The sequence below is a fragment of the Lepisosteus oculatus genome, chromosome 9 (genome assembly GCF_040954835.1).
Source record: "Lepisosteus oculatus isolate fLepOcu1 chromosome 9, fLepOcu1.hap2, whole genome shotgun sequence".
Taxonomy (NCBI): Eukaryota; Metazoa; Chordata; class Actinopteri; order Semionotiformes; family Lepisosteidae; genus Lepisosteus; species Lepisosteus oculatus.
In genome coordinates this window covers 45982996-46010722 of record NC_090704.1, presented here as the reverse complement: position 1 = coordinate 46010722, position 27727 = coordinate 45982996, and the positions used below count along the sequence as shown (strand labels likewise).

The window sequence follows — 27727 nt, the reverse complement described above, 5'->3', positions numbered from 1 at the left end:
GAAATTCTGATTCTGGGTTGACTCGCCCCTCGGTGCTACAGAAAGAGTGCGTTGGAAGTCAAGCGTAAAGGCGAGAATTACAATCTTGTAAACACATTTCAACAGATTCTGTGTCTTAAGTGTAATCTGCTACGCTAGGATGAGTTTATAGGGAAGACGATCAGAAATACCCCATGCCGCCGTCTGCCTATCCTCACTGCACTGGATCAGTGTTACCCGGTCCCATTGGCTTCGCTGGCTTAATTAACTGTGCCTTGGTCAGGGGTAGAGGTCTGGCGTTTTCCAGCCTGCTCTAGATCCTAGCTGTACACGTGGCTAATGATCGGGGAGAGGATGTGTAAGGGGTGGGGGTGCGGGGGTCTGCGCTCCTGCAGAAGAAATGCAGCCAAAAAGACGCTATTCACCATCGTAGCGAATACCAGCACCCACCCACCCCGGCAAGCAAAGGCACGGCGCACGTCTACGAGCTCCAACTCTTTATTGGAAGAACAAAAAATAGAGACCCTCCACCGCCCCCCCCGGCAGGGCAGCTGGAGATCCCTGCCATCACTTGCGAGCGGCGGATCACGTGACGCGCCCTGAGCTTGGCGAGTCCGACCGCCTGCTCCCAGTGTGGACTTCAGTCTGGAGAGCGGAGTCCAGCGAGAGGACAGCACTGCACTGAATTGCACGGCACGGCACGGCACGGCACAGCACAGCACAGCACGGCACGGCACGGCACGGCAGCGCCGTCGTTTGGTTGCGTCGGGTCGCCCGGTCAAGAGGGGTGGCCGCCCCTGACTGCAGAATCTCCCCCGCTCGGCTCTCCCGTCTCCCCGAGGTGCCGCTGGAGACGCGCCGCTCCGCTTAACGAGCCCACAGCACGGGAAGCGCGGAGCCGGAGAGCTCCGGGAAAAGGGAAAGATTCTCGGGTATCTTCAAAACCCAGACTGCTTGTGGAAGGTATTCCCCTTGTCGGTTCTGAACGAACACAGCAAACGTTTTGCGGTTGGGTGTGTGTGTTGTTTTTTTAAGACAGAAGGGGTTAGAGCCGTGGCGAATGGTGGTTTCGTCGTTGTGTTTAAACAATGCTCTGGTTTTAAAAGTACTTTTGGTCGCTTAGTTTATCTTGTGTCGGCGAGGCTGTGAACTTTACATCAATGATATTATAAAGTCGTTAACGTTTAGGTACAGTTTTGAAAAACGAACCTAAAAAATGAAGGTATTTCCGTTCTGGTGTATTTGTGGTTGCTTTGTCACACCTGGATGTTTCTTATGTCGGTTGTCCAATGGGCTATGTTCACAAATAAAAATTAAACACCTATTTTTTTAGTGACAGGCAGAAATATTAAAACATCATTAAAGACCATATGGGCATCTGTATATCTCCCGAGTTGTGACAGTTTTTACCTGCAGTAGACTTGGGGACTTACAGTCACAGATCACCGCACAAGGTTGCACAGATGCAATTTCGATCTCGTAATAGTGGACCAGCAGTGAAGTTGTATTGAGCTAAAGTTGGTAGATTACAGAACACCAAAACCGCGCGTAATTACTAGCGAGAAAAAGATAAATGACTACTTAGGATATTATTTTTTTTCCGAACATGCGTCCAGGCTCTCCGGGATTCTGTTGTGTTTAAACAAAAGCATGTGTCATTAGCTGCTGAATGCGTCTCCTTGTTGCATTTGAATTTTTTTTTTTGCCAGCAGTCAACTGTTTACAGACTGCTGTTATTCAGGTAACTCTGCTCGGCCTTCAGCCTGTAATAGGGGTCGGAATCACGGGCTGCGGTGCCCAGTGTGGATTCCAGCGCTCGAAGGGCGATCTGTTAATTTAATTAATAATATATATATATATGCAAGATAGAAACCCTGTTTTCTCTTTAAAGAAGAAATCTAAACCGTGCAAAAAACCGTGCCTTTTCGAACTGCATGTTAAAAAGGCTAGAATACGCTCAAGACTGCCTGGGAGTATAACTTCAGCACCTTGGACAGCACCCGTATTCAGAAGAAATACCGATAACGTGTACAGTGTCTTCCCTCGTTGTTTCGCTCTTGTCCTTCGGTGTCTTTCCGTTTCTCTCGGTTTCACGCTGCTTTAAATAAACTGTAGAAAGTTAAGGGAATTGTGTGCTATTTTTGTCAGCACCGCTCGATGCCCGCCGATGGTGCAGGGTGGGTGCAGCACTTTCTTTTTCCTCTGCTATAGATTGCTCACGGACTGTTGCCCTGGCCCGCACGAATTATAGCCGAGACAGAAAGCGAGCGGTGTGACAGGAACAGAACGTCCTCTGACACCGCTCGTTTAGCACCGGGACCCGAGTGCGACATGCTGTCCCCAGCTCTGGTTTCAGATGAGCGACGATGAGCAGCGCGCGTTTCTGCCATCAGACAAGACAGTAGACACACATCCTGATTCAAAATGTTTTAGAGCAGGGTTAACTGTCTTATAAAACTTGTTATCATGAGGAAAGCAATATCTACACGTGATCTGACGAGCTCTTCTAAATTAGTATGGCAGTTAAGACTTAAATGAGTTATACTTAAAACAGACTGTAAAGTTAATGTGCATTTGGTTGCAGAGGCTAGCTTGTTTTACCAGGTTAAGTTAGAGGTCAGTGGGCCCAGAGAGACAGAATTGATTAATCAGTATGTTCAACAAGAGAACAACTCCCTGAATCCAAACAGTGATATTTTAACACCGTTCCTCAACCACTACCAGGAAAGCTACAGTAGACCAGACAAGCGTCTGCTTTTCAAGCTGGACTGAATCGGGCATCTGCACCCGTAAGTGCAGGTTTTGAATCCAAACCAACACTAAATTATTGATTGTAAAGTCTGCAGGACTTTACAGGTAAAGCACTCTTGTGTCCTATGTAAGGACGGGGGGTTGCTTTATGTGTAATGTAACGTAGTGTAGAAACAAGCTATATTTGTGAATCATTAATTTGAGACACTGTGTACAGTCTCCACTCTCACGGCACAGCATGTTGCTATGCAAGGAAGCTTGACGTTGTGCTCTGTGAAGTGTCTATGCAGAATTGGTTTAAAAAAACGAACCAAGCATTCGTTGAAACTCGCACCTGTACCTGTGCAGGTATTTTTAAATCCCAAGTCTGTTGTCCCCCACAGATGGGTGTTCTGGTACTGAGTCTGGCTCAGAAATTAGCAGCTCTGAAGCAGAACATCTGACATGCCACTGCTTTCTGTTTCTTGCCTTTAACAAGCAGTTCACAACCCATGTTAACCTCAAACGTGTTTACAGTATACTGTATGTGCATGTACTGTATGTCAGATGGCTGTCTGATTTCGTGCTCTATGTTATGCAAATGCTGTTAAAATGGTTTATGCACAGAAACATGCTCTTGGTATCCACGTTTTAACTGGATTTTTATATGTCCAGATTTATAGGTGAGTTTGAAGACATAAGACAGGCCTAGGTAAGAGATTGCTTACTTTAGATTTGACAAGAAATTGAATGCATCCATAAATGCTGGTTCATAACATACTGCTAAAAATACTGTTTAAAATCCATTTAATCCTTGAATGAAGGGCAGAATTACAAAAGTGAGTAAAAACAAAGTCATTTCACATCAAGACTTGTGTTTCTCGCTACCTGTTATTTAGCTCATGGACACTGAGGTGCTGGCACATAGAGGCACAGAACAGAACTGTACTGAACACTCTTTACAATCATGGTGAACACCGTCTGTAACTCCCAGACAGCAGAAATGTCAAGTGGCCTTGCAATCAGAGCAGATAAATTATTCACACATGGAATTTCTGCTAATTTTCCAGCTGAAGGGATGTTCTGGGAAATAATTAACTTTGCTTTAATTAAATTATTCTCTGATTATATCACAGTTATTAATGAAGGCGATATCAAACCCACTTTGTATCTTCTGAGTTGCTTCAGAAACGTAAACCCGGTCGGCAGACTCCTTCAGGGAAGGTGACCAAAGCTGATTTTGCTCAAAACCTCCAAAATGTTCACCCTGGCTGACTGCCACTCATGGGCTACCCCCTCCTTCTGTTTTCAGTTCATCCAAAAATGTTTGCTTTATGTTAATTGGTCCTGGCAGTCACATAGTTCTGTGTTAATTTGAAAATAAACAGAACCGCGAGCCAATTTTAACCCACACAGATTCAGACTGAAGACTTTCTAAGTGGGATTTGTTTTTGGTGGCATCTCAAAAGTAAGTCTTATTTGAAGTTCCTAAAATCAACATGACAGTCAACTGGATGTGTGTCTGGGATTATGCAATATGTTGAAAAAACGTTTAAACACATTTAAAAAAAATCAAGAAGACTTCAGGATATTTCGGTATACTTCACAGCCTAGTCACAGCATGCCTGGCTCCTGCTGTTGTTGACAGTGTGCTGAGGTATTCGTTAGCACTCACCGATCCAGCTTTAACTTTGGGGCACATTTTCACACTTACCTTCAGGTTTGTGTCCCGGAATGCATTGATTGGTATTCTGTGCATCTGCTAGTTCTTCTTAAACAGATTTCCTCTTCTGTAGACAATGCAAAGTGGGATTTTGCACATTGTCAAATATCACGGAAAATTACATTTCTGGCTAGGAACTGAAATCTGTTGCATGTTGAAGTGATAAGCCTCCATGCTGGGCTGAAGCAGAAATTAACGGCGGGCTCCTGCCCGGCAGAGGCAGAGGCAGTTGTGCTTCTGGATACAGTATAGGTCCTGAGGGAAGAGTATGTGCCGTGGCTCCATCCTTATCATGATTCCCCACAATTTGCTGCTGTTGCGTGGAACAGGAACGTATTGCCACTTGTTGCCACACTCTCCGTTAGCATCTGCTATTTATGCTTCATTAGGAAAGGAGGTTTAATCGAGTAACAGACAAGGAGTCGTTCAGTTCCCTCCAAGCCTTCCCTTGAGGTACAGTTGAAAAAATGCAGACGGCTCTGAAGCCATTCAGAGAATGAAAGGTCTGTCTTATGTTTCTTGACTGATAAAATGTAAAAAGAACAACGCAAATTAAAGAGCTCTGAAAGTCCCTGGACATACTGTATTATAGGCATGAGCTCTTGCATTATGATGTTTTGCCAGCTGTCTGGCTTTGCCGTGTCAAAAGGAGGTTTGCACTTGTACCCTCTCCTGCTGTCAGTGTCTGTCAGTTCCTAATTAACTCGGTCCTTGAGGGTCTGGCTGTCGGGTGGCCAGCTAGCTTGGATTGAATCTAGTGGTGTCCAGTTGCTCTGGTTCAAATATATTCAACAAGCTGGGTCACTGCTCTGACAGCACTGGGGCTTAATTGAATAGTTGTAGCTTCTTCACTTTTTTCCTAATTATATTTCTGCGATTCCTGATCATTTCTAAGCAGTTCAAACGTTTTGAAAAGATGGTTTTATAAATTTGTTACTCTTTGTATTCCTTTCACTGTCAAGCAAAGAGAGGAGTTCTGTGTGTGCATTTCCTGAAAGAGCTGATAAGTGCTGTGGACGGAATGAGTCCTGTTTTTTATTAGTAGTCTTCATCGGCACTTTATGTGTCTGTGACATGATGACTGACTACAGAAGAGCTTAAATGAAGACCCCCTTTGACAGGTCTTCATTATGCTGTGTAAGAATTGCAGATGGTAAATTTCTGAGAGTATGTAGCATGATGCTGTTTTATCTGCAGTAAGAAGCCTGAAAGAAATGGCCATGAAATTCTGCTGGTTTTAACAAATTAGACATTTGCTCTGTGGTTGAGCCCACTGCTGTGTTGCATGATTTAAATAACATAAAGGAAAACCTCTTAAATCTTATAAAGCACTAAGAGAGAAGAAAGGATTCAGTTTGCTAAGTAGTTTAAAAGCCTTGCCAGTCATCTTTAAAAGGAAAATGCTTTTGCCCTCAGTGTTTTTAGAGCAAGCCTTTAGAGTCCAGGCAGGACTGGAAAAAGACCAGAGAAGCTTCATTTACTACCCAGAGGAAAACAGATATAAGATTTTTAGGGCCTTGTCTGCAAACATATTGCATAACAACCTTTTCGGGGAAAAAAGCCCATTTTATACCTACAGTACATGTCATCTGTACATGGCTTGTTCAGAATGTCAAGGACAAACCATAATTCATACCTTTTTTCAAGTGGTATTTCTCCATTGCAACAAAAAAATCAAACTAGTACCTATTTAAAAATGTGAATTTTTTGCTTTGCCAATATGGATGTGTTCACCTGACACCACCTCCAGGACTTACAATTGAGAGGAAAACAGTACTGTGCAGTACAGTACAGCACACTTTATGGTACTGTACATATACTTGATCACATCTGCCTCTGCTGCAGAAACTAAGTACAAGAAATTCCAGTTTTAGATTATTGAGGTAGTAAAAATGCTGTTTAACAGTGCATATTGTGATGCTACATTAATGGGCGTGAGACATCTTTTTTGCTGGTAAAGCATTTGCAGTCTGTGTTTCCTTCCCCTGGCTTGTTTTCATTCTGCGATCGACATGTCCTTAGTTAGTCTCCTGGGAATTGCTGGCCAGCATTTAGAAGTGGAAAACATTTTTTTTTTTGTTCAAGTGCAATATTCTGCAGCCAATCCAAGGACATTCTTAACCTTCAGTTTATTTAAAGGACATTTTGTTGGATTTTGTGCTCTGCAAGGGGAACTTCACTGGAAAGCTTAATGTAATTTCGGGAACTGGGTATTTGCCACCTTTCCTCTGACTGAATCAGGAAAAACGTAGTGTTCAGACATCCCTGTTCTATAATTATGAACTCTGAGTTTGTTTTTTTAAAGGAGAGACAGGGTCTCTGAAACTAAAAACACTGCACATTTCTAAGTATGTTACAGTTGAGATACTGTACAAGTTAAGTCAGTTCAGGGCAGAAGACTTTCTTCTGCACACAGTGTTGTGGCAGCACGGAGGTCAATAAGACTGTTACATCTTGCAGGGCAATACTGTACCACTATAATTTAATGTAGCCCAAGCTGTGGTGGACTGACATCATAGTCACCAATCAGCATGCTCCGCAAAGGCAAAACAAGCAGGTGTCAAAAGTTTTGTAGGTCAGGAAGTCCTGAGTTCAGTGCTAACATTTATCAGCAGCTCTCTGGCTGCATCAGCTGGGGCTGCCGGCTGCGTCAGCATGGGGCACACCCCCCCGAGAGGGACAGCAGTTGCCGTTTTCACACCCTCGTGACGTTTCCACAGTCTGGCCGGCCCAAGCCACCTCGTCCTTGGGCGGTCGTGTTCTTCCTGACCTTGCTTCAGAGAGAAAAACACTTTCCCAGGAGACAGGGCCTTGAGACTGCGATCCAGTGAACTAGGTCACGCGCTGCACAGCACTTTCATGCGCTTTGCTGAACACCAGCTCTGTGCTCGTGTGCAAGAGGGCATGAGTCTGGGCACCGGCCCCCCCTTCCTCTCTAGGGAGGAGAACGTCCAGACAGTGATGAGCAGGAGCATGCGGTCAAGTGCGCTGCATGCAAACAGGAGGCAAGACTGCAGCTTCAAAGCATTGCACATACCCATGCAGTGTTCTTGTGAGGCCTGTGTACTACATGTACTACTGTGCTAAAACATTCAATAGTATGTACATCACAGGAATAGGACTATGAATATATATTTCAGTAACAATTTTTTTTACCCTTTCACTGAAGCAGTGCAAAATACATTTAGTGTCATTGAGCCATTGTATCATCTAGAGAACCACCTTTTGATTTCCTTCAGACATTTTTAGGGTAAATGCAAGAAATTCATGTACCCGATGACGGTGTTGCTCCAGCGCTTGTGGTTTATCCGTCTTCCAAAAGCAATGCAATGTGAACATCAGCCCATTTAATTAAGCATGCAACAGCTTTAATGTGCACATACAACCTATCTGAGGAATTTGTCTCGAAGGAGCTGTGGTGCTGGATGTTGAGACTCTCCTCCCCCATGAGCTTTTGGTTATTAATGTTTCAAGAGGAGACTGATTTAAATTGCAGGTAAAATGCCCCTCGCCATTAGAGAAGGGGGCATTTTCCTTTTATGTTTCAGCATGGAATTAACCTCTGCTTTTCCCATTTATACTGTGGTTCATAGGATATTTTTAATAGTCTGAGAATGTGAATCGCAGTACGAAGAAATGGATGACGATTCCTCCAGTTGTATTAAAACCCTAAAGCAACCCCAATGTGGAGGCACAGACAATGTTTGTGTTTTTATTGGTCTTTGTTAATTGAGCCAGGGCTTTCTGTTGGTTATTTTAAGCAGTGGCAAAGTGGACGTAATTGAATTGGAGCTGATCAGGCCAGAGGCGTGATCATTGAGCAGCGAGAAAGGGGTTGACCTACTTTACATGAAGCCATAGCAGTCGGGCTCACCTCTCTGGGTGGGTCATGAGCAGGGTCTTCAGCAGGAGACCAAGACATCCGCTAGCCTCGCGGACATGAGGACAACATCTTTCTAAAAACATTTAGACAAAAATTCACCCTGTGGTGTTGTTTTATTACAAGTGCTGTTGGCTTTGGGTTGGAAGACGATTCCTGCACAAGTGAGAGCTTATGTCTTTCACAAGATTGATCACACTGTTCCCTTTACACATTAATATTGATGTAAAAGAAATGAACTCATTAGATCATTTAGGTAAGGATTAGAATTTGGTATTGACTCAGTAAGCTTACTGTCCCTCTCAGGTATCTGCCGTACTTCTGCAAGAAGAAATATAGAAATAAAACTGAGGTAATACTTTGCTGAGTTAGGATGATGTGCATGACCTATAGCTTGCTTGCTTTTCATCATTTTTATGCTTGCCTTCTGGGTCACTGCAGAGGACTGGACTGTCATTTCTTCATGACTGAGCTGAAGTGCGCAGACCACGGAGGAATTTAAACCAATAAAGAGAAGCACTGAGGCCAGGTCCCTTGTGCACAGGAAGTTCTCCTGGGGTGCTGGTCTCACAGAAACGAGATAACGATCTGGCGCGGAGCTAGTGTCTCTGTCCAGACACAGGACTGGTGAAAGACCACTAAACTCAGCTCTGAGATTTGCCTTCTGAATCAGGCCATTGCCTTCGCAAGACTTTGCCTCAGGTTAGCAGAGCATGAAACTGCCTGCAATTACCCCTTAATCCCATTCCGGTTGAAGTGTGTGAGGCGGTGAGACGTTCCACTTTGTGCATTTCCTGCAGCCTGACAACGCCCACACACGATGAAGAATTTCAGCGAATCCTTCTTCCCGTTTTAATTGTTTGTTCCCTTAACATCTTGACAGGGTTTATCTCTTACCACTTTCTCCAGGCGCAGATTAACAGGGAAGACATTGTCAAGCCCCTTGCATTGAACAAAATGTACGGATGTACGGATAATTTTCTAATGATAAATTCAAATTCTGCAGCTTCAGGCCAAGAAATTCTAGCAGCATAAGCTTTATTAGCATATGTTATATGCAAATAACAGGGTGGTTAGACCTATACTGTATAACAAATATATATTCAGCAACAAATATTAAATGAAATTTGACCTGCAAACTTGTCCGTGGTGGAGTACTAGATTCACTTCACATCTAGGCGATTGCTACTGTATATCAACAGAGGTGACCAAATATTTAAAAAACCTCCTTCAGTCATGAAATGAAATGACCTTGATCTACACATCCATAAGGGCGGGTGACCAGTCTGCGTGCTGGCTGGCAGGACTGTGGCTTTTACGTTACAGCTCTGACAAGGAGATCCAGGCATGAAGTAACCAGGGTCCTTGGCAACCACATGATGAATCACTTCTGTCATTCTTCTGGGATGCAGAGATGATCAAGGAGAAGCAGAGGCACTCAGAGCAAAACACACTTAACCTGCCAAGACGCGGCGCAGGCAGTCCCATTGTTGGGTTCTAAACCCTTGCAAAACCCGCCTGCCGGAGCCCTCTGTTTGGAGCAGGGCAGGGGCAGTGGTCTGGGAGATGGTATTAAAAGTAAAAAGAAAGTGAAAGATTGATTGTCCTTCTTTTTGCCTCTTTTCCTTCTGACCCAGCTGGGGACTGGAGTAAACTTTGCTTATGGAGTAGCTGCTTTTTTTCTGAAGAACATCTCAATGTATTCTCTTACCTTTAACGAGTGAGGTGTTGGCAGACGGAATCTGTAACTGGGTTCTTTTTTCCTCTGGAGCTGGTGTCTGTGACAGGGTTAATGCTGCGTCCATCATGCTGACATGGTTTGTGGGTGGCTGATGTGTGTGTAGGCGTTGCTTGGTAAAAGTTTGTCACTTCAACACAGCTTGATGCTTGTTTTCAAGATTGTAGTGCGATTGCTTTTTTTAAAAAAAGAAGTACTTTTATTTATTCTTCAGCAGTTTTGTTTTTTTTATTTTGATTGACTCAGAAGACACAAAGCTGACTGCATTGCTTAAACTAAAACGTTCATTAGGAAAGACAGCTAGCTGGGTGCTGCTGTGCCTCAGTTACAAAGCTCATGCTTCATACTTGAATGCCTTCTCCCATGAACCTGCCTCGGCCTCCAATGATGTCCAAAGGAACATTTCCTGATGGGCTGAATCTGGCACGCTGTCAGCAGTACTCCACTCTTTATCTATTCCCAGTAGAGAGAGAAGGTAGTCAAGCATTGGATCCTGTCATGTTTTAGAACAGTTAACATCTCTTACAGGCTGTACCAGTCAGCTCCTGAAACCATAGCACTGGGGATGCGCTTTGCTCTGTTGTTGCTAGTTTGTTTTGTGACCCACTTTCTCAGTTTAACCTCGATGGCTGAGCGTCAGACAGCCGCCCTGGCTCAGAGTTCCCCATGCCAGGGAGACGGCTGGCAGCTCAGCTGCAGTCTCTCTCCAGCCTGCTTTGACTCGGGCCACCGGTGGACAGAGACGAGCCCTGTGCTCGGATACCAGGGCACGGGCATCTGAGACAAGACCAGCTGACACTGCGTGCTTGAGAGCTGCGTCCTCGTGTTATTAAATTCAATACATTAATAGTATTCATTCAGATTCCTTGATCGGTTTATTTGTTAGCTGGTGCATAACAACATAAGAGAGGTTAAAAGAAGAGCCCTTCTGACCGTTAGCAGTTACAGTAATTGATCCCAGGATCTTGTCTAGCTGTGTCTTGAAAGAAACCAAGAATTTGGTATCGACAACATGGCTGGTTAGCTTATTCCACAATCCTGCAGTACACCCCTTTGTATTTAGAGGTACCTCGATTTCAGTGCTCTTTCACGTAGTTTTCACTTACAGTATGTCCTCTGGTTCAGGTTTCGCTGTTTATCATGTAGAAGTCTGCTGGGTCGACTTTGTTGGTGCTTTTGGGGATTTTGAACAATTGGGTCCCCTTATAGTCTCTGTTCAAGACCTACAGGGATTCAATTCTACAAGCCTGTCCGTGTAGGGTGTTCCTTTATACCCTCAATTGTATCAATTTATTCCTCTTTGTTCTGTTTTTTATATAGTGTAAAATAGAATAAAAAGGATAGTGTGTGACAAAGAATAAAGGAAATGAATGGCACTGCTATTAATGCAGTAGTGCTAAATAACTGTTCAATATTTTCAATATGGAAAATGTTGTTGCTCTTGTTGAAGAAATAAAAAATAGGGACAACATATGAATTTCCAATTACAAATTTCTTAAACTTCTGCATACTTTTAAAGAGCTCTACATTTCAATGCTTGCACTGGTGCTGACACCTGCACTGCAAAATAGGAATCGATTTTCCGGATTTCAGAAAAGGCACTGGAAAATATTACTGACCATCTGCCCATTGCTTTCTTCTTTGTCCAGATCGTCTCCTCTGCTTCTACCCTCATTATGCTCATGCTTACAATATCTGACAGCAGTGGTGCCTGCCATGCTTTTTAAAGAAGGAGGGGATTAAAGAGACCTTTGCCTGAACTGCTTTCTGAGGAATCCCTGTGGGTTTCTCCATGGGTGTGCACAAAGTTCAAAAGAGCACATGCTCAGAGTGCTTGTCAGAGTTGGAAACAAGATGCACGCACTACAATAGGTCACTTGACGTTTAATCACTGTTTTAACCGTTTTTCAGGATTTAGATGCTTTACCATAAGTGCTGGCATTCACAACCAGTGACCGTGCCCTATATGTGTACAGTACGTGAAGAAATATGATTGCTGTGCTGGTCTTAAGCACTTTTAACGAGTGTCCATTTGTTAAATGCATCAAAAGCTACAATGTCTGCAATGTAATTCTTTTATTTTAAGAAATAAAATGTCATGCTACTGCGTCATGCCACTGGGGTAGGTATTGGAAATAATTGAGAGGATGCAATCACTGCTGGTATAAAAGCCTGTACTTTTCCAGAATTCATCAGCACCATTGTGCATTGCAGGTACCTGCAGTTTTCCACGAACATGATGGAGTCAGTATATAGACTTACATGATAGATTTATCACATAATACTTCCACTGATAAAAACTACACTTTTTGCCTTGAAGTGGGAATTGCTGCAACATATTATTTTGGTTTCTGGCTTAAATTCAATGATAAGTTGATTCTGCAGTAGTATAATTTTAGACAATAATATTACCTATCAGTTCTGTTCTATCCCCAACATGTGTTAAAATAATCTATATCCCAGTGGTTTTGCACTATTATTTTGGTGAGTGTGAAAAAACAACAGAAATAATTCAGATTTTTTCCCCCATCAATATTGCTCCTTTTTACTGTAAAAAAATCAAAATAACAATGCAAGATTAGGGGTTCTGTCTCCAACCTTTTCATTAGCTATTAAAGGTAATTATTAATAGTAACCTTTAGGAACAATTACAGAAAATTTCTACATGATGCCCTTCTGATATTGATTCTATATTTATGTTACTAAATGTTCAGCTACATGCAATGCATGTAAAATACTAATTTTACAGAAGGCTTTTGTGATACTGTAATAGTTCATTACATACTGTTTTGCTGGATACAGTATATGTTAAGTGTAGAATCATAAATCATTTGACAGATTTCTGGCTCACACATCTCATTAATATGCATATTTATGTAAATGGTTTCATTAGTCTCTTCCTCTTCCTGCTGAGTAGGTTTGGTGGCAATATGTCACTGAGACCTCAAGGAGACACAAAACATCATTAGTCATCTTCTTTACTGGGAGCTTCCTAATAAACCATTACAGTATATACCAGTGTGGTGAAAATGTAGGCTATCAGAACAGAAAGATCCACCAACGTATGTAAACTAATAGTTTCCAGATGACTGAGGAGTTAAAAGTCTGGTAAATTATCCAGACTTTATAATATGAACAAGCAAAGCATGGATCTATCAGGAGATTCTGAGAAGAGTAGGTGTAGTTGATAAAGTGCTGATGATAAGATCACGTTATTGGCCATATACAATTTCTTGCAATAGGAATTCGTCTTTTTGCATACCCCAGCTTGCTCTCCATGAGACACACAGGCACACAGATGGGGAGAGAGAAGCTTGGGGTCAGAGCGCAGGCTCAGACATTTATATGGTGCCCTTGGAGCAGTTGGGGCTAAAGGCCTCACTCAGGGGCTCAACGGACTAGGATTCCTCTGCCGGCCACAGGATTTAAACCGGCAACCTTCCAGCTACAGGTGCAGATCAATGTGAGGTGTAGCAATATTAATTTTATGGATACAATGGACGAGGAATATTTCTTAACACGAGAGTGCTAATTCACAAATGCACTGCAACTGAGTATAGAACACTATTCTAAGATTTTATTACTGAATTCCTGCTTTAATACAGCCAGGCATATCATTATCATTAATGAATTAAAATGGCAACGCAGTACAGATAATTGATAATATTATGATGTGTGTATTATTAGTAAGGTATACGTAATTAATGTATTAATATATTACAGACCTGTATAACTTCCAAGTTAAAACTACCATATAGTACACTACAGACCAATATCATTACTCAATTCTGACCATAACACAACATTGTAGACCAATATCATTACTCAATTCTGACCATAACACAACATTGTAGACCAATATCATTACTCAATTCTGACCATAACACATCACTGTAGGCCAATATCATTACTCAACTCTGACCATAACACATCACTGTAGGCCAATATCATTACTCAACTCTGACCATTACACTACATTGTAGACCAATATCATTACTCAACTCTGATCATGTACCACACATTACAGACTTATCATTTGCATTTTTTTATCAGGCCTTTTTTATCAAAAGCAACTTACATTTGCATCTGTTTATACAGCTCGGCATTTCGCTGGTGCTATTCCAGTATACTAAGTACTTCAGGGGTATAACAGCAGTGCCTCATGTGGGAATTTACCTTCCTGTTATAAGTCCAGATGCCTAACCACAGAACCATGCTGCTGTGTCTTACAAACATGGCTAGTGTATATTCCTAAGTGCATTGAAGCACAGAACAGACCACTATCATTACAAAGCTACCAAATTACAAGAAGAGTGCAATTATTTTGTATTGAGTTCATCCCTGATATTCTGAACCACTTCTCCTTGCAGCTCATTTTTCTACCTGAATCCTCTGCTGGATGCTGTGTGGAATGAGCACATGTGGCAGGAAAGCCCTGACGTTGCTGAGCAGCGTGTTTGCTGTGTGTGGTCTGGGGCTGCTGGGCATTGCAGTCAGCACCGACTACTGGCTCTACCTGGAGGAGGGAATCATCCTGCCCCAGAACCAGAGCACAGAGATCAAGATGTCCCTTCACTCGGGATTGTGGAGGGTCTGCTTCCTGGCTGGTGAGTCCATGTCTCCCTTAATAGCTGCTAATGAAATGTGCATGAAATGTATTGTTAACAGTTTGCAATGGCTGCCTCTTCATTTCTTTAGGCTAGTGCTAGACACATAGTTTACATTACTAAAACTGTCAGCATTTGTTCTGCTGTTTTGCATGTTTACTGAAAGATAAAGCTGACAGCAGGCTTACTTGATAATTATTTGCATGGTAAACTGTGCCACCATCCGTGTTAGTGTTTGTATCGATAAGTAAAAGTATTAACATTTTGTGGGTTGCCAATTGTCTTACCTGAATTCTAAGATACCATAGCGTGTTTTTCTTTACTCCCTGGCAGAAACGGGCTTCCATACTTGCCTGTCTTCATTAGTTCTTAGTATGAAATATACCGGTGTGTCTCTGTTCTGCTGTCCTACTTAACAGTTTTAAAAGCAGATGAGGCAGCAATGGAAGGAAAAATTCTAAACAACTGTGACCATTCCTTCAGTCCTCAGAAACGTGTTTTGACTCATTCATAGATTTGGATGCCATTCTTTACGTGCTTATCCAGGAGTAGAACTGGTTGGGAATGTTCTACTAATCTTGAGCACTAGTTATAGATTAGTATATAGTCATGGCAATATGTTCTGGTACTGTATGGACACTGATGATCTGTGAATGCTTGTCACCTGGGTCCCTCACCACTCTTCTGAACTTCCCTTTCACCTTTCACCTTTCCCTGGGCTGTTTGCTATTCAACATGTTTCCTCCACAGGAAACATGACTTTAGATTTTGGTCTCAAAATTCAATTAAACCCCAAAACCTGCTTACTGTTTGTCTGATAGATAGTTGTGTTTCCTCAGCTGGGAATCCTTAGAAGCCAAGTGCAGTCTACTTGGGATGACACCCCAAAAACCCAAGAAGCAACATTCATTATTAGAGTTAAGGGGCATTTGTGCTTTATTCCCTCCTTCCCCTCTCTTAGGTTACGCTGGCAATCAGCATAGGCACCTGTCTCAAGCTAATGGTCTCTTTAAAAAACCACATGGGACTCTTTACCTTTAGCAGGGACGTACAATAAGACTGATTAGTAGCATGGTAGCCTTTTCTAAATGCAGCCAAAGACACTAATTTTAATCATTTCCTCTGTAGAAACGCCGGCTACAGACCGAGTCTCCCCCTCCGTTAAACCAGGTATTGACAATGTCTGGCTGGAAGGCTGAGAGGTTTCTGGACTGCAGGCTGCAGTTTGTGATCATGGGGTCTTGTTAAATCCAAACTGGGACAGATCCACAGGTTGACTCGCTTTTGTAGTTATATTGACTCACCCCAGAAATCTGAAACGGCATACGTGTGTGACCCCTGCTAAAATGCATCCTATGCTATGCACAATCTGAAACAACTCCTATAAAAGCACAAGCTAAGGATGAGTGTTCTTTCAGTGTTCCTGGCCCTTTGAGGTGTTACACATGGTCAACCCAAGAATTGCATTAAAAACTGAAAATTACCATTTTTTGGTAAAGATCAGAACCTCAATTTCCATTACAGGGTTGTGGGTTCATGTCAAAGCTCGTGCTTCACTAAATAGTAAGGTTTCTAGAAAATCTCATAGGAACAACAAAGTTTCCTACATTGAATTTATCTCTAGCTTAATTTGAGCTACAGTATTTCTATCTTGAACCTGTGCCAGGGTTTGTGCTGAGACTCCTTCTCGGAGCCCTGATCTTATTGATTAACCTCTTATTGATTATTGCACTATGTATACATAATGTATTAAAGAGGGAGGTGAGAGAAGCCGTGAGAAGCCTCTTCTGGCCCGCTGCTGTCCGATCTGTCTCTGTTTGCATTGTTAACGAGGTGTCCAGTGACTGAATGATTGAAAGCAGTGCTCTCCCCAAGTGCTGATACTCTGCTGTGTTTTCATTCTGGTAGAATGTTAAGAAACTGCTGTGTTTTTGGACGGAACTACAGTATAAATACAGTACATGTTTATCATTAATATGTGAGTTGTGGTAGGCGTATGAGAGAATAGAACACATGAAGTCTGATAAAATCTTTAACCTCATATCCTATGAGGAGGACAGTTTAGGCCTTTATAATTTACTGGATCAAGACTGCCACTATTAAGCTGTTTTCAATTGTTTACAATTCTCACTTCTTTTCTGTTGTGAAACTTGATGCTGATTTTTCCTCATTACACTTCATAAATAATAAATTTATTTTTTCATCCATGTTTGCCCCAGAGGAAAAGCCCAAGTTCAACTTGTTTTCTTTATCCTTTCATTTCAAAGGCATGACTTGGATTTTGTATTGTTACTGTAGCAATAGTAGTTAGGGAACAGAGTTTCAATCAATTTTAGGAGCACTGTCTAATTGAAACGTCAGCTATCTATAAATGTAACCTAAGAGGAGACTTACAGCAAAACAGTGCAATGATGTTTCCCTAAAATCTCCAGAAAATGTGAGAACTATATTTTCTACTGCTAACTTTAAGATGCAGACTAGACTTTCAGATTATCAGGAAATGTCTTTGCTTTTCTTCAGGCTTCTTGAAACATATGCAGTGATCAACTAATAGGGCAACTAGACATAAAGCAAAAGTTAAAATCCTCACTCAACTGTTTTAAAGGCATCATGCTTCAGTATAAATAGACATCCTGCAATGCTATCATCTCAGCTCAGATGATGAGCATCCTAAGCCCCTCAGGGCTTGCAGTTTGAGATTGCTAAAATCACCATGGAGAAGAGGCTGAGATCTTTATCCAATAATACAGTATGGTGTCAGAGTCTCCACAGCACCAGCATGGTTCACTGATGTGAAAAGAAAGTCTTTCTCCTCGGTGAATATTAAAGCGAACACTGCGCTACTCCTCATCATTATGAAATCAAGAATGCTGTTGTGAAAAACATCTGTCCTTCCATTTTCTTACCCCTTCACCCAATTCAGGGTCATAGGACATCCAGCATGGATAAGGTGTAATACACCCTGGATGGGTTGCTAGTCCATCACAGGACACACATGCACACACACACACATGCACACACACACACACACACACACACACACACACACACACACACACACACACACACACACACCAAGGCCAGTTGTCCCTGAAGCCAATTCATTTTCCAGAATGTCTTTGGACTATGGGAGGAAACCTGAGCACATGCAGGAAACCCACACAAACGCAGGTAACACACACACAAACTCCACACAGCGAGTACCCCAGGAATAGAACCCAAGGCCCCAGAACTGTGAGGCTGCAAAGCTAACCACTGCATCTCCGTTCTGCCGTTTTCCCAATGTAAAACAAATACAACCAAAATATGCATCAATCCCATGTCGGTGCAGGATATTGTCCTGCGGCTCAGTTTTATTCTACTTACTTTGCACTGTCCTGAGACATTCAGGTTGCATCTAAAACTTAATGATTAACTTAATTAATGATATACAGTCTTGAAATGCTGCACACCCAATGACATTAAAAAATGGACACATATTCATAAGAGATGTGCAGTGATTGCTAACCTAGTGGGGGTCACAAATGGAAATTTAAGGCCTAAAAAGGTGAAAAGTAGAGAAGAAGCATTGAAGATAAAATTAGGAGACATTTCTTGATGCAAAGTTTAGCCGAGGTCTAGAATTCACTATAGTTCTATAGTATTCACTACACCAAGTTGTTGAATTAGATTCTCCTCAAAGAAGCAGCTCTACAAGTTTCTGGGATCCGTTTAGATATTAACAATTAACTTAATTAAGCAACATGGGCCTACCTCTATTTGTGGAACTTCTTATGATCCTGTGTTTTAATAGAAATTAGACAAGTTTAAGAAAGAAAATTGAAGTGTGAAGTCACTGAGCTTCAATACAAAAGATCTCAGACCTCGGCCCAGTGAAGCAAGGCCTAGTAGCTTCAGTCAGGGGAAGCCTGACTGCTTCATTTGGATTCGTGCTCCAAGCGTCTCACTTCACTGCACAGGAGTAACGAGGCCTAAATTAACTCTGCAGAGCAAAGACTTAACACACAATGAAAGCGGGGGGAAAGAAACGGGCCCAGAACTTGAAGGACGCTCGCTGAGAGAGAGGTCAGCTTGACGGAGATGCAGCGCACAGTGCAAGACTTGGAGCTCATTATGGTTGCAGCTGGAAACACAGCCATGTCATGACAAGCAGACTCTGGGCCTCACTGGAGCTGAGCAGATCTTGTGGAAGCAATTTATTTAGATAACCCTCCCCCGTCTGTTGCACTGCGCTACCATCTCACAACTTAATCATCGCCTTGCAAGGTGTTATGTGGGCAACGTGCTACAAGCTGTTGTCATACTTCACCTAACTTTTGATGTGACCAGCAAAATGCTGATTGCTAGCTGGCACATGGAGAATTGCTCTTGTTAAAAACCACAGAAAAGGATATTACCACGATAGCACCATACTGTATGACTCTGACGTTTAAATATGCTACAATCCAAGCACCGCTGTCATGTTCAATATAAGGCATTTTGTTGTGAAGCTTAAGATCAAGATCTCGAGGGTCATGCTTGGGGAGATGAAATGATCTGTGTGTAGTGGCTGGAATAAAGAAAATAACACCCTTCTGTTTATTGCGTAAACTAAAATAGAGTGGCAGTGAACAGTGTGGGAAAGCATGACTACAGAACAGAAGCATGTAAAGTCACAGTAACTGTGTTAAACTGGCATGCATGTAGGTTTTAGTATATTCAGGTGCAACATTAGTTTATTCATTGTAATTCTTGGGGGTGACAAGGGCAAAGGATTTGATTCATGAAAGTGTTTCTGACAGTGCATTTTATTTGTTCAATTGATATTACTCATATGTTCTGTATTTTCAAAATCTAAAAGTTGAGATTTTTTTTGTATATTTGGTCAGTTGAAAACAATATCACTTCACTGTCGCTTTATGAGCTTCCTCTTAACACTAAAAACACTCATGCAAGCAACTCTGGCTTTCTTGCTCTGACTTGGGCTGTTCCTGTTGTGGCACGTAGGTTCTACATGTGTCTAAGCTGCCTGTCACCTGTGCTGAAACGATTTCTGCTTTGTGTTGCCTGTCTCTCAGGGGAGGAAAGGGGACGGTGCTTCACGATAGAATATATCATGCCAATGAATGTACAGATGACATCTGAGTCTACAGTCAGTGTGCTAAGTGAGTGATGATTTATTCTTACTGTATATGTTTGCTTATGCATTTGAAGCTTTCATGAAACACTTTCAGTGAAACCTCCCTAATAAAACGCTGGTGTTTTTACAAAACAATCTGTTCAAATTTATTTAATTCTGCTATAAGCTGCTGTAATGCAGCTGCTGTAATGCAAACTAACACATTTTACAATGTTCCTCCACACTGTGCTTTGAAACAGTGCCCTCCTGTGGTGAAGGTGCAGTAGGTCAGCGTTGAGACCAACAAACAGTAATGTGCAACACTAGCAAAGATCCATCCCTTTCTCACCCTCTGAAGTATTAATTGGAAACATTTCCCCTGAATAGTTATTGATTCAAATATGTTAAGCTGCTTTGTGAAATTACCCTAAACTCAAGCAACACTGCAAGGTAGATTCATTGTGGATTTTAGCATCCATTGCAGTAAACTGATCATGATTTATCGACATGGGATTATTGTCATCAATGATCATGTTTTATCGATATCAGTTCAGATCTCTGTAATGTTTTTACAGAGCAGTGCGATTTTAATTAGGCAGATATCGGTCTAAATGAAGACGTCAAAGGTGGAACTGTGTGAGAGATAAGAAAATTCTAATTGATTCTCTTTGTGACAGATTCCTGTACAGAAATGTCAGTTCAGCCGGCTTCAAAATGGCATGAAGCTCAAAAGGCCTCACTGTGTCTCCTGTAACTTATCTCTTAATTACGCTTTATCTGTTCTGGCTTGAAGCACGTTGAGATCGCATGTCTGCAATAACCTACCAGTGTAAACAAGGTCCTGCTCCTGCTCCTCTTTCCTGTCCTCAGGAATGAAACATTTGTCCAATTTTCATGGAGGAACATATACATGTGTTTTCAGTACGATAAGTTTTTCATCCGTCTCATTGCAATAGCTTTATCCGAGAGCTGCAATCTCAACCAGGTCTTGCTCTTCGGAACCAGGAGGATGATCTCCTTCAGATGTATCCTTTACCAACACCTCTCCTAGGAGTTTCCTCTAGCTCTAGATCCAGAACCTGACATGCGCTCACTTCTTCCCACTGCTCTTCCAAGGGCTTATCACAAGCATGCTGACTTCCTGTTTAATGGGAGAAGTCCCTCTTGGGAGGGTAGGCTGGCGTCGGGAGGTTGGGGTTGTGCTCCTCCACTCTGGGATCACGCCAGACAGAAATTCCTGTAACTGCCCACCCATGGGGGTGGAGGGGGACAGCATGTGCCTGGAGAGAAAACCAGTCTGGGTACCAGAGGGGGCATTTTTTAACACAGCTTTCCCGTGGTTTCTTATCGTGTTCCTGCAAAAAAAGCTGAAACACACAGAAGGCTGTTTGCTGCTTGAAGACACCCGAGATCACTCACCTATGATCTGAACCTCACAGTGCCTTCTTCCTTTCTTTCTTACCAAAAAACAAAACACACATTGAAAATCTACCTCTACCATGCATGTCAAAAGCTCACTCCCTATAATATTTATCCCTTTTTGCACATAACCTGTTACCTTTTTGTTGTTTTGCACATTGCCTGTTGTTTTTTTTTGCACATCGTCTGTTTTTGTTTTTTGCACACTGCCTGTTGTCTCTGTCTTTCTTTTGCTACACAATTGTATTGTTGTTGTTGTTGTTGTTTTTTTTTTCTCTTTGTACTACTTATGTCCGAGAGCTAGCTAAGTAGCATTTCGTTACACCATATACTCATGTATATGAGTGTAATGACAATAAACTTAAAACTTGAACTTGAGTCTTTCGAGTGCCATCTCTCTGGATAGCCTCTTAAACGACACCACGTTGCAGACTTCGTTTTATCCCTCAGACCGAAGGCACTGAAACAGCCACACCAGGAGCTGGAGCACCGCTGCTCCAGGGCCGTTCACACCCTGTGGGCAGCTGTGTAGAGACAGAGCTACTGAAAAAGATGGCCGACACTGCTGTGGTGGAGAGTAATACATTTCTCCACAGGTGCCTGGTAAACAATTTGGGAACCTTGTCTGCAGTTGCATGGGGTCACGAGTGGAGCTACACTATTACTCTTCGATCTTCAACTCCGTTTCCTGTAATTAAATACACACAAATACCCTGGCACCTTAAAATGTAAACTACTTTGTATGCACCTACTTTTTATATATCAGAATTTATGTATTTATTTACCTTTGTGTAATACTTTAGCGTGGGTGTCAAATGTATTATTTCTTCTACTGTGTATTTTTTCTTTACAATATTTTAGATGTGAACTTGATTTTAATGAGAAATGGACTTGATATGCTCAGCAGATGCCATTGTCCAGAGTGCCTGGACTGTGGCCGCGGGCATGTCAGCGGGCGCCTGGTGCTGCTGCACACGCCGCAGTGGACTCCAGGGGAGCCAGCCTGTGACTCCTCGCCACGCTGACCCTGTGTCCTCTCTCCTCCAGAGATGATCCGCTCGGCCACCCCCTTCCCACTGGTCAGCCTGTTCTTCATGTTCATCGGCTTCGTCCTCAACAACATCGGCCACATCCGCCCCCACCGGACGATCCTGGCCTTCGTCTCCGGCATCTTCTTCATCCTGTCTGGTGAGCCTCTGCCGGCCTCTACCTGTAATCCTCCCATTATTGGCAAATTACTATTCCGACATTTAGATTGATTTCCGTCTTCATCCGCATTTTAATTGGTCCCGAAGATTGATACCGAGATGTGAACAAATATCTCGCTAATCATTTACTGACCCAAATATTTTATTTTAATCATGAATTGGCAACAGTTATAAAACCAACTGCTTGGCATATAAAATGTATATATATAGTTTTTACGCCAATATATATAGAGGAATCCTACTCCATTGGGCCCCTGAGCAAGGCCCTTCACCCCAACTGCTCCAGGGGAGCCGTATAAATGGCCGACCCTGCGCTCTGACCCCCAGCTTCTCTCCCTGTCTGTGTGTCTCATGGGGAGCAAGCTGGGGTCTGAGAAAAGAGGAATTCCTAATACAAGAAATTGTATATGGCCAATAAAGTGATCTTATCTTATACATATTTCCTTTCCAGAAAATGCGTCGTCTTGCTGTGCATAGCTAAAACAGCTCCATGCTTAAACTTCCTGCATGTTGTACTGTGCATCTGACTGTGTAGTTTGTGGAGCCCTTTAATAGGGATTAGCACACTTACAGAGAGCAAGCCTGTTAACCTCTTCTTTTGCGGGCGGGTTTAACCTGGCCTCCTAGAGAATCACCACATCGCTGTGTGCTCAATGGTAGGATTAATGAGCACATTTCACTTAGACTCAGGCTCTGCTGTATTGTTTCAAGAGATTTACACTTCCAGTGTTCACAGCTGTCACCACTGGCACATGGCTTATATCCCGGTGAAGTCTGTTGGCTCTTGACTAATGACTAAGGTGGTGCCCCCTGCTGGAAGCAGGCCAGACTCACTGCAGCACCTCATAAGACACTTCTTCTGTATACTGAGCGCTCCTTCTAAACTCTTCCCTGTCTCTGTGAACCAGGCCTGTCCCTAGTTGTTGGATTGGTGTTGTACATATCCAGCATCAACGATGAAATGTTAAACAGAACAAAGGACAACGAGGCCTATTTCAGCTACAAGTATGGCTGGTCCTTCGCATTCGCTGCCATATCCTTCCTGTTAACGGAGGTAAGTGCTCCTTCCTGTTTTGGGTCTGTGGATCGCAAAGAGCCGTTTCCACAGCTCTCGCCTGACCGAGCCTCCTTGTCTTTCAACTGTGCTGCAGTAAGGTTTGCCAGCCCACTGCCAGTGCCAACCACAGGACACAGTCTGACCTTTTAGCTGTTCTGTTAATGCCCTTTCCTTTTTACAAGACGACAAGGAAAAAAAAGGCGTTATTACAGTAAAGCCACAGTAACCAAAATCAATCCTGCCCTATGCAAAAAGAATCCATTTTGAAAGCCCTATCCCAACCGTTACCCTTGGGATTAGATTCACACTCGAGTCATCATCTGCACTCTGTCCAGCTCCGGGGACAGAGTGCCGTCTGACTAAATTTCTGCCATTCTGCCATGTGTACTGGGCATGCCCACTGCTGGAGATCGAGGGGTCACCTGGCTTTTATTGGGAATGAGAACATCTTAACAGACTAATTATTGCATACCTAGTACTATACTGAACCAAATACTGACTCGGTTGGTCTGGACAGCCACCGGTCCCAATCCAAACCGGTCTTTCATCTCTGTATAAAACCCTGCTCCCCAGGAGTGAGGGGCACCGTCGTTATGAAATATCGACCTCATCTGTGTATATAATACCTTGATGGGTCCCTTACAACTTGACTTCAGATGATTCCCCCCCTAAAAGTTACCAATGCCAGTGAAAGGGAAACACCCCATGTGGGACGGGAACCGCATGGAGGGGATTGAAGTGTCAGTGGGAGGCGCTGGCCGCCCTGCATGCTCCGCAGCTGATTTCCCGGCTCTGTGCCCTGTTGGCAGAGCGCCGGCGTGATGTCGGTGTACCTGTTCATGAAGAGGTACACGGCCGAGGAGATCTACCGGCCGCACCCCGGCTTCTACCGGCCGCGGCTCAGCAACTGCTCCGACTACTCCGGCCAGTTCCTGCACCCCGACGCCTGGGTGCGCGGGCGCAGCCCCTCCGACATCTCCAGCGAGGCGTCCCTGCAGATGAACTCCAACTACCCGGCCCTCCTCAAGTGCCCCGACTACGACCAGATGTCCTCCTCGCCCTGCTGAGCTGGGGAGGGAGGGGGGGGGGGTGGGCGGCGAGCAGGTAAGGGCAGGGGGAGCTTAGCAGCCGGCGATCGGCGCTGCCAACCACGCGTCCGATTACATGTGCCAGGAGAGGGGAGACGATGCCTTTTTCTGTACGTCTGTGTGTGCGCGTGTGTGTGTGTTTGATTTGTTCTGATCCCGTGATCGTGCGGCACGCGCCTGGCCTGACAACGGGGGCGAGCCCAGCCCGGGGGGAGAGCAGGTCGCGTCCACAGTAAGAAGACCGCGCACGGCGACGCAGACGCTCCTCCGGGCCTTCTCGCGTTCATGCCGGCACGACAGAGATTCGAGTGTTTGTGTTAATCCAGCGAAAGATGCTTCGTGAAAGTGCCACGGTACCGTTTGTCAGCTGCTCAAACATCAGCGCTTAAACGTTTTCTGCAAAGGAGTGACGGCAAGAGCTTGAGTCACACTGCAGTCAAAAACCATTTCGCTTTCGATTCTCTGTTCCAACTTTAATTTGTAGGTGGGGAGAGTTTCTTTGGCATAAAAGTATTATTTTTGTAAATGAACACAGTATTACATTGCATTTACTAAATGTACATGTTTAAACATCCACCTTAGGCAAGGTGCTTATAAACGGCAAAATGTGCAAACAGCCAAGTTGGTCTAAACCAAGGGTAGACTGTATTTGTGTCAATACCTTCAAGCGTTTGTTATAGACCACATTGTATCATGATATTAATATAATGATGACTGGTAAATCTACAGCTCTTTATTTTAACACTTATCATAAATCGTTCTTTTAAGGATCCCCTTCTAACAGTAAAACACCATTCTGAAAGCACTTTGCTGTTTCAGTGCAGGCAGGTCTATGCCGACAGCAGAACGAGGCAGAAATACGGCACTGACAGACACCATTGTTGAGTTTCTACAAAAGTACTATGCGACTTGGTGCATTTTCGTTACCTACAGTATTAAAAATAAACAAAATCCAGCATACTTTAAAATGCAGATTTTACTAGCATAAGTTTAAATGTAATTATGTGTAATACTTTTGAAGGGATATAAATACAACACATAGTATATAAAAATTAGTATTTATACTTTGGATGTGCTGCAAACATGCTAATCGCATGTACAGACCCATTGAAATGTAAGTATTACAGAACACCAGAGGATATATGGACTCTGTGGCAGGTCAACATTTCTTTAACATGAATTCTTGCAATAGAACAACTACATAGTAATTTTATATTGATGCAATTACAACTCATGTGCTCCAACCTACAGTAGCATTCGCAGGCACTGACTTCGTTGTGCTTTAATGGGATTTTCAACAAAAAGGGAACGGTTCATAATTCTGCACAGTAGCTGAAGTTGGACCGATTTCAGTCTGATTTATCAGTCACAATGTAGTAAGATGTTTTTTGGCAATGATTTACTTAGGAAGCTGGAGGAATTAAATTTTTCTTACGTTCTTGTGTTTTTAGCAAAGCTGCAAGTTTGTTTTTACATTGTTTTAAAACATTTTTTGTATGGTTTAAGTTTGCCTCTGTTATTTAATGTATTTTTTTTCTGAAGTAGAGGACAGATAGCCCCAATATTCACACAAAGCCAAACACCAGCTCCTGCTTCCTCCACTGTTCTGACCTTAACCTTCACCCTTCACTGTATTAATACACTCTCTCTGTACAAGGAGAAGAGTTAGTGCTGGGCCTTCTGCAGGCAGAAGGGTGGCGGACTAACCTATAATTCACTTGTTTGGCTTCTCAGTCATACTCTGTTTTGACATGTGGGTGGAATTTCATACGGCTGCTGAACATGAACTCACATCCGCCAGAGATTTCCACCTCCTCCACGCTTTGAGGTCTGGAGCGCAGCAGGTTTTCTAGTTGTCCTTACGGTACACACTGCTCGCCATCGGGGAGAAAGGAGAAACGAAACCAGTTAAGGTGTATTACGTGGCCTTATGCCATTGATGTAGAAACCTGTTGGAATGTCGGCTCCAAGGTTCGGCATTTGAAAGCCCAGACCTATACCTGTCTATTGCTACAGGATCCCACAACATTTATCCAGACTTAATTGTGCATTTTCCTGTCCTCAAACGCTCCACAGAGATTTACACAAATGAGGCCCACAGGTCATCGTTACACTGCTCCTTTGAGGCAAGCAGTGCCCCTCAAGTCTACAGCTATGAGCTCTTAATGCAGTGCTGGTTTGAGACACAGGTACGTTTTTCTTCCATTTAAACTTCTTTTAATACTAATAATTTACAATTGTTTCTTTTCCGAATTCCACATCAACCCATTCCTATTCCTTTTTTCTCATTTCAAAACCTTCTCTGGGACTTATGTACGAAGATGTTTTTATGTCCCGTCAAACCATTTTTTTTCTGCAGTCTTAATATTGAATTCTAATACTCTGTCTATTTTTCTCATTTTAAAATGGGTTTGTTCAATGATGTGTATATAAAAAGACGTGTATATATATTAAGCATAGACTTTTATATAAGCTTACAGCAGTTGTAGATGGTTTTAATATTTTGTAAGCACACTTGGAGCAACGAATCTGTAACCTTATCAGTATGCTTGTAATAGCTGCTTTCCATTTTGCAGTGCATATTTTCAGAATGTGAGCTTTTGCACATGTTGTAATTAAATACAGTACTGTAGAAAGTATATAACGTTTGGGAAACAAATACTGTTGTTCTGGTTGTTCTTTTTACAAGCAGTCATTTTAGACTGTTATTGTACATTTCTGTTTCTAAGAAATAAAGTAACATTGTTGTGTTTATTAGTGCATTTTAGTAGTGGAATAATCATTATTTCATAGCTCAGAAGACAGAATTATGCAGACCTGTATGGCCTGTATTGAATCCAAGTATACATACTAGTGTCATGTATTAAATTAAATCACTACAGCTTGCTAGGATAAACACATGTTCAAGACACTAGGAGACGCTTCACTGATAACTATGCACAGCATAACAAACAGTATTTACCAAATATATTAAATGAACAGTATCACAGTGCCAGTACTGTAATTGAGTGCAGCTCTACACAGAGATGCAGGTGCAAAGAGGGTTTAAGTCAGTATTATCTCTCTGACACCCTGAGGAGGCTCTAAATCAAGGGAACTGAAGGCTATGAAGAATGTTTACAGTATGTTTTCTTTTTATCAGTTTTGAACATCACTTTCCCAGAACAGCTCGGAGATCTATTGTAGATTCTTACACTGTT

At 42.7% G+C, this 27727-nt stretch overlaps 1 protein-coding gene across 2 annotated transcripts; it reads left to right on the top strand.

Moving 5' to 3' along the window:
* Positions 1-346: 346 nt before the first annotated feature.
* cacng5b (calcium channel, voltage-dependent, gamma subunit 5b) lies at positions 347-27289 on the top strand. Of its 2 annotated transcripts, XM_015355859.2 has the most exons (7): positions 350-942; positions 14421-14657; positions 15786-15827; positions 19715-19801; positions 22222-22362; positions 23291-23436; positions 24249-27289. In XM_015355859.2, exons 2-7 carry the CDS (start codon positions 14450-14452, stop codon positions 24504-24506), a joined length of 882 nt encoding a protein of 293 aa, XP_015211345.1. In that variant the 5' UTR covers positions 350-942; positions 14421-14449; the 3' UTR covers positions 24507-27289. The 2 variants fall into 2 exon arrangements, with proteins under 2 accessions (XP_006635278.2, XP_015211345.1); XM_006635215.3 differs by lacking the exon at positions 15786-15827 and having other exon boundaries at positions 347-942.
* The last annotated feature ends 438 nt before the right edge of the window (positions 27290-27727 follow it).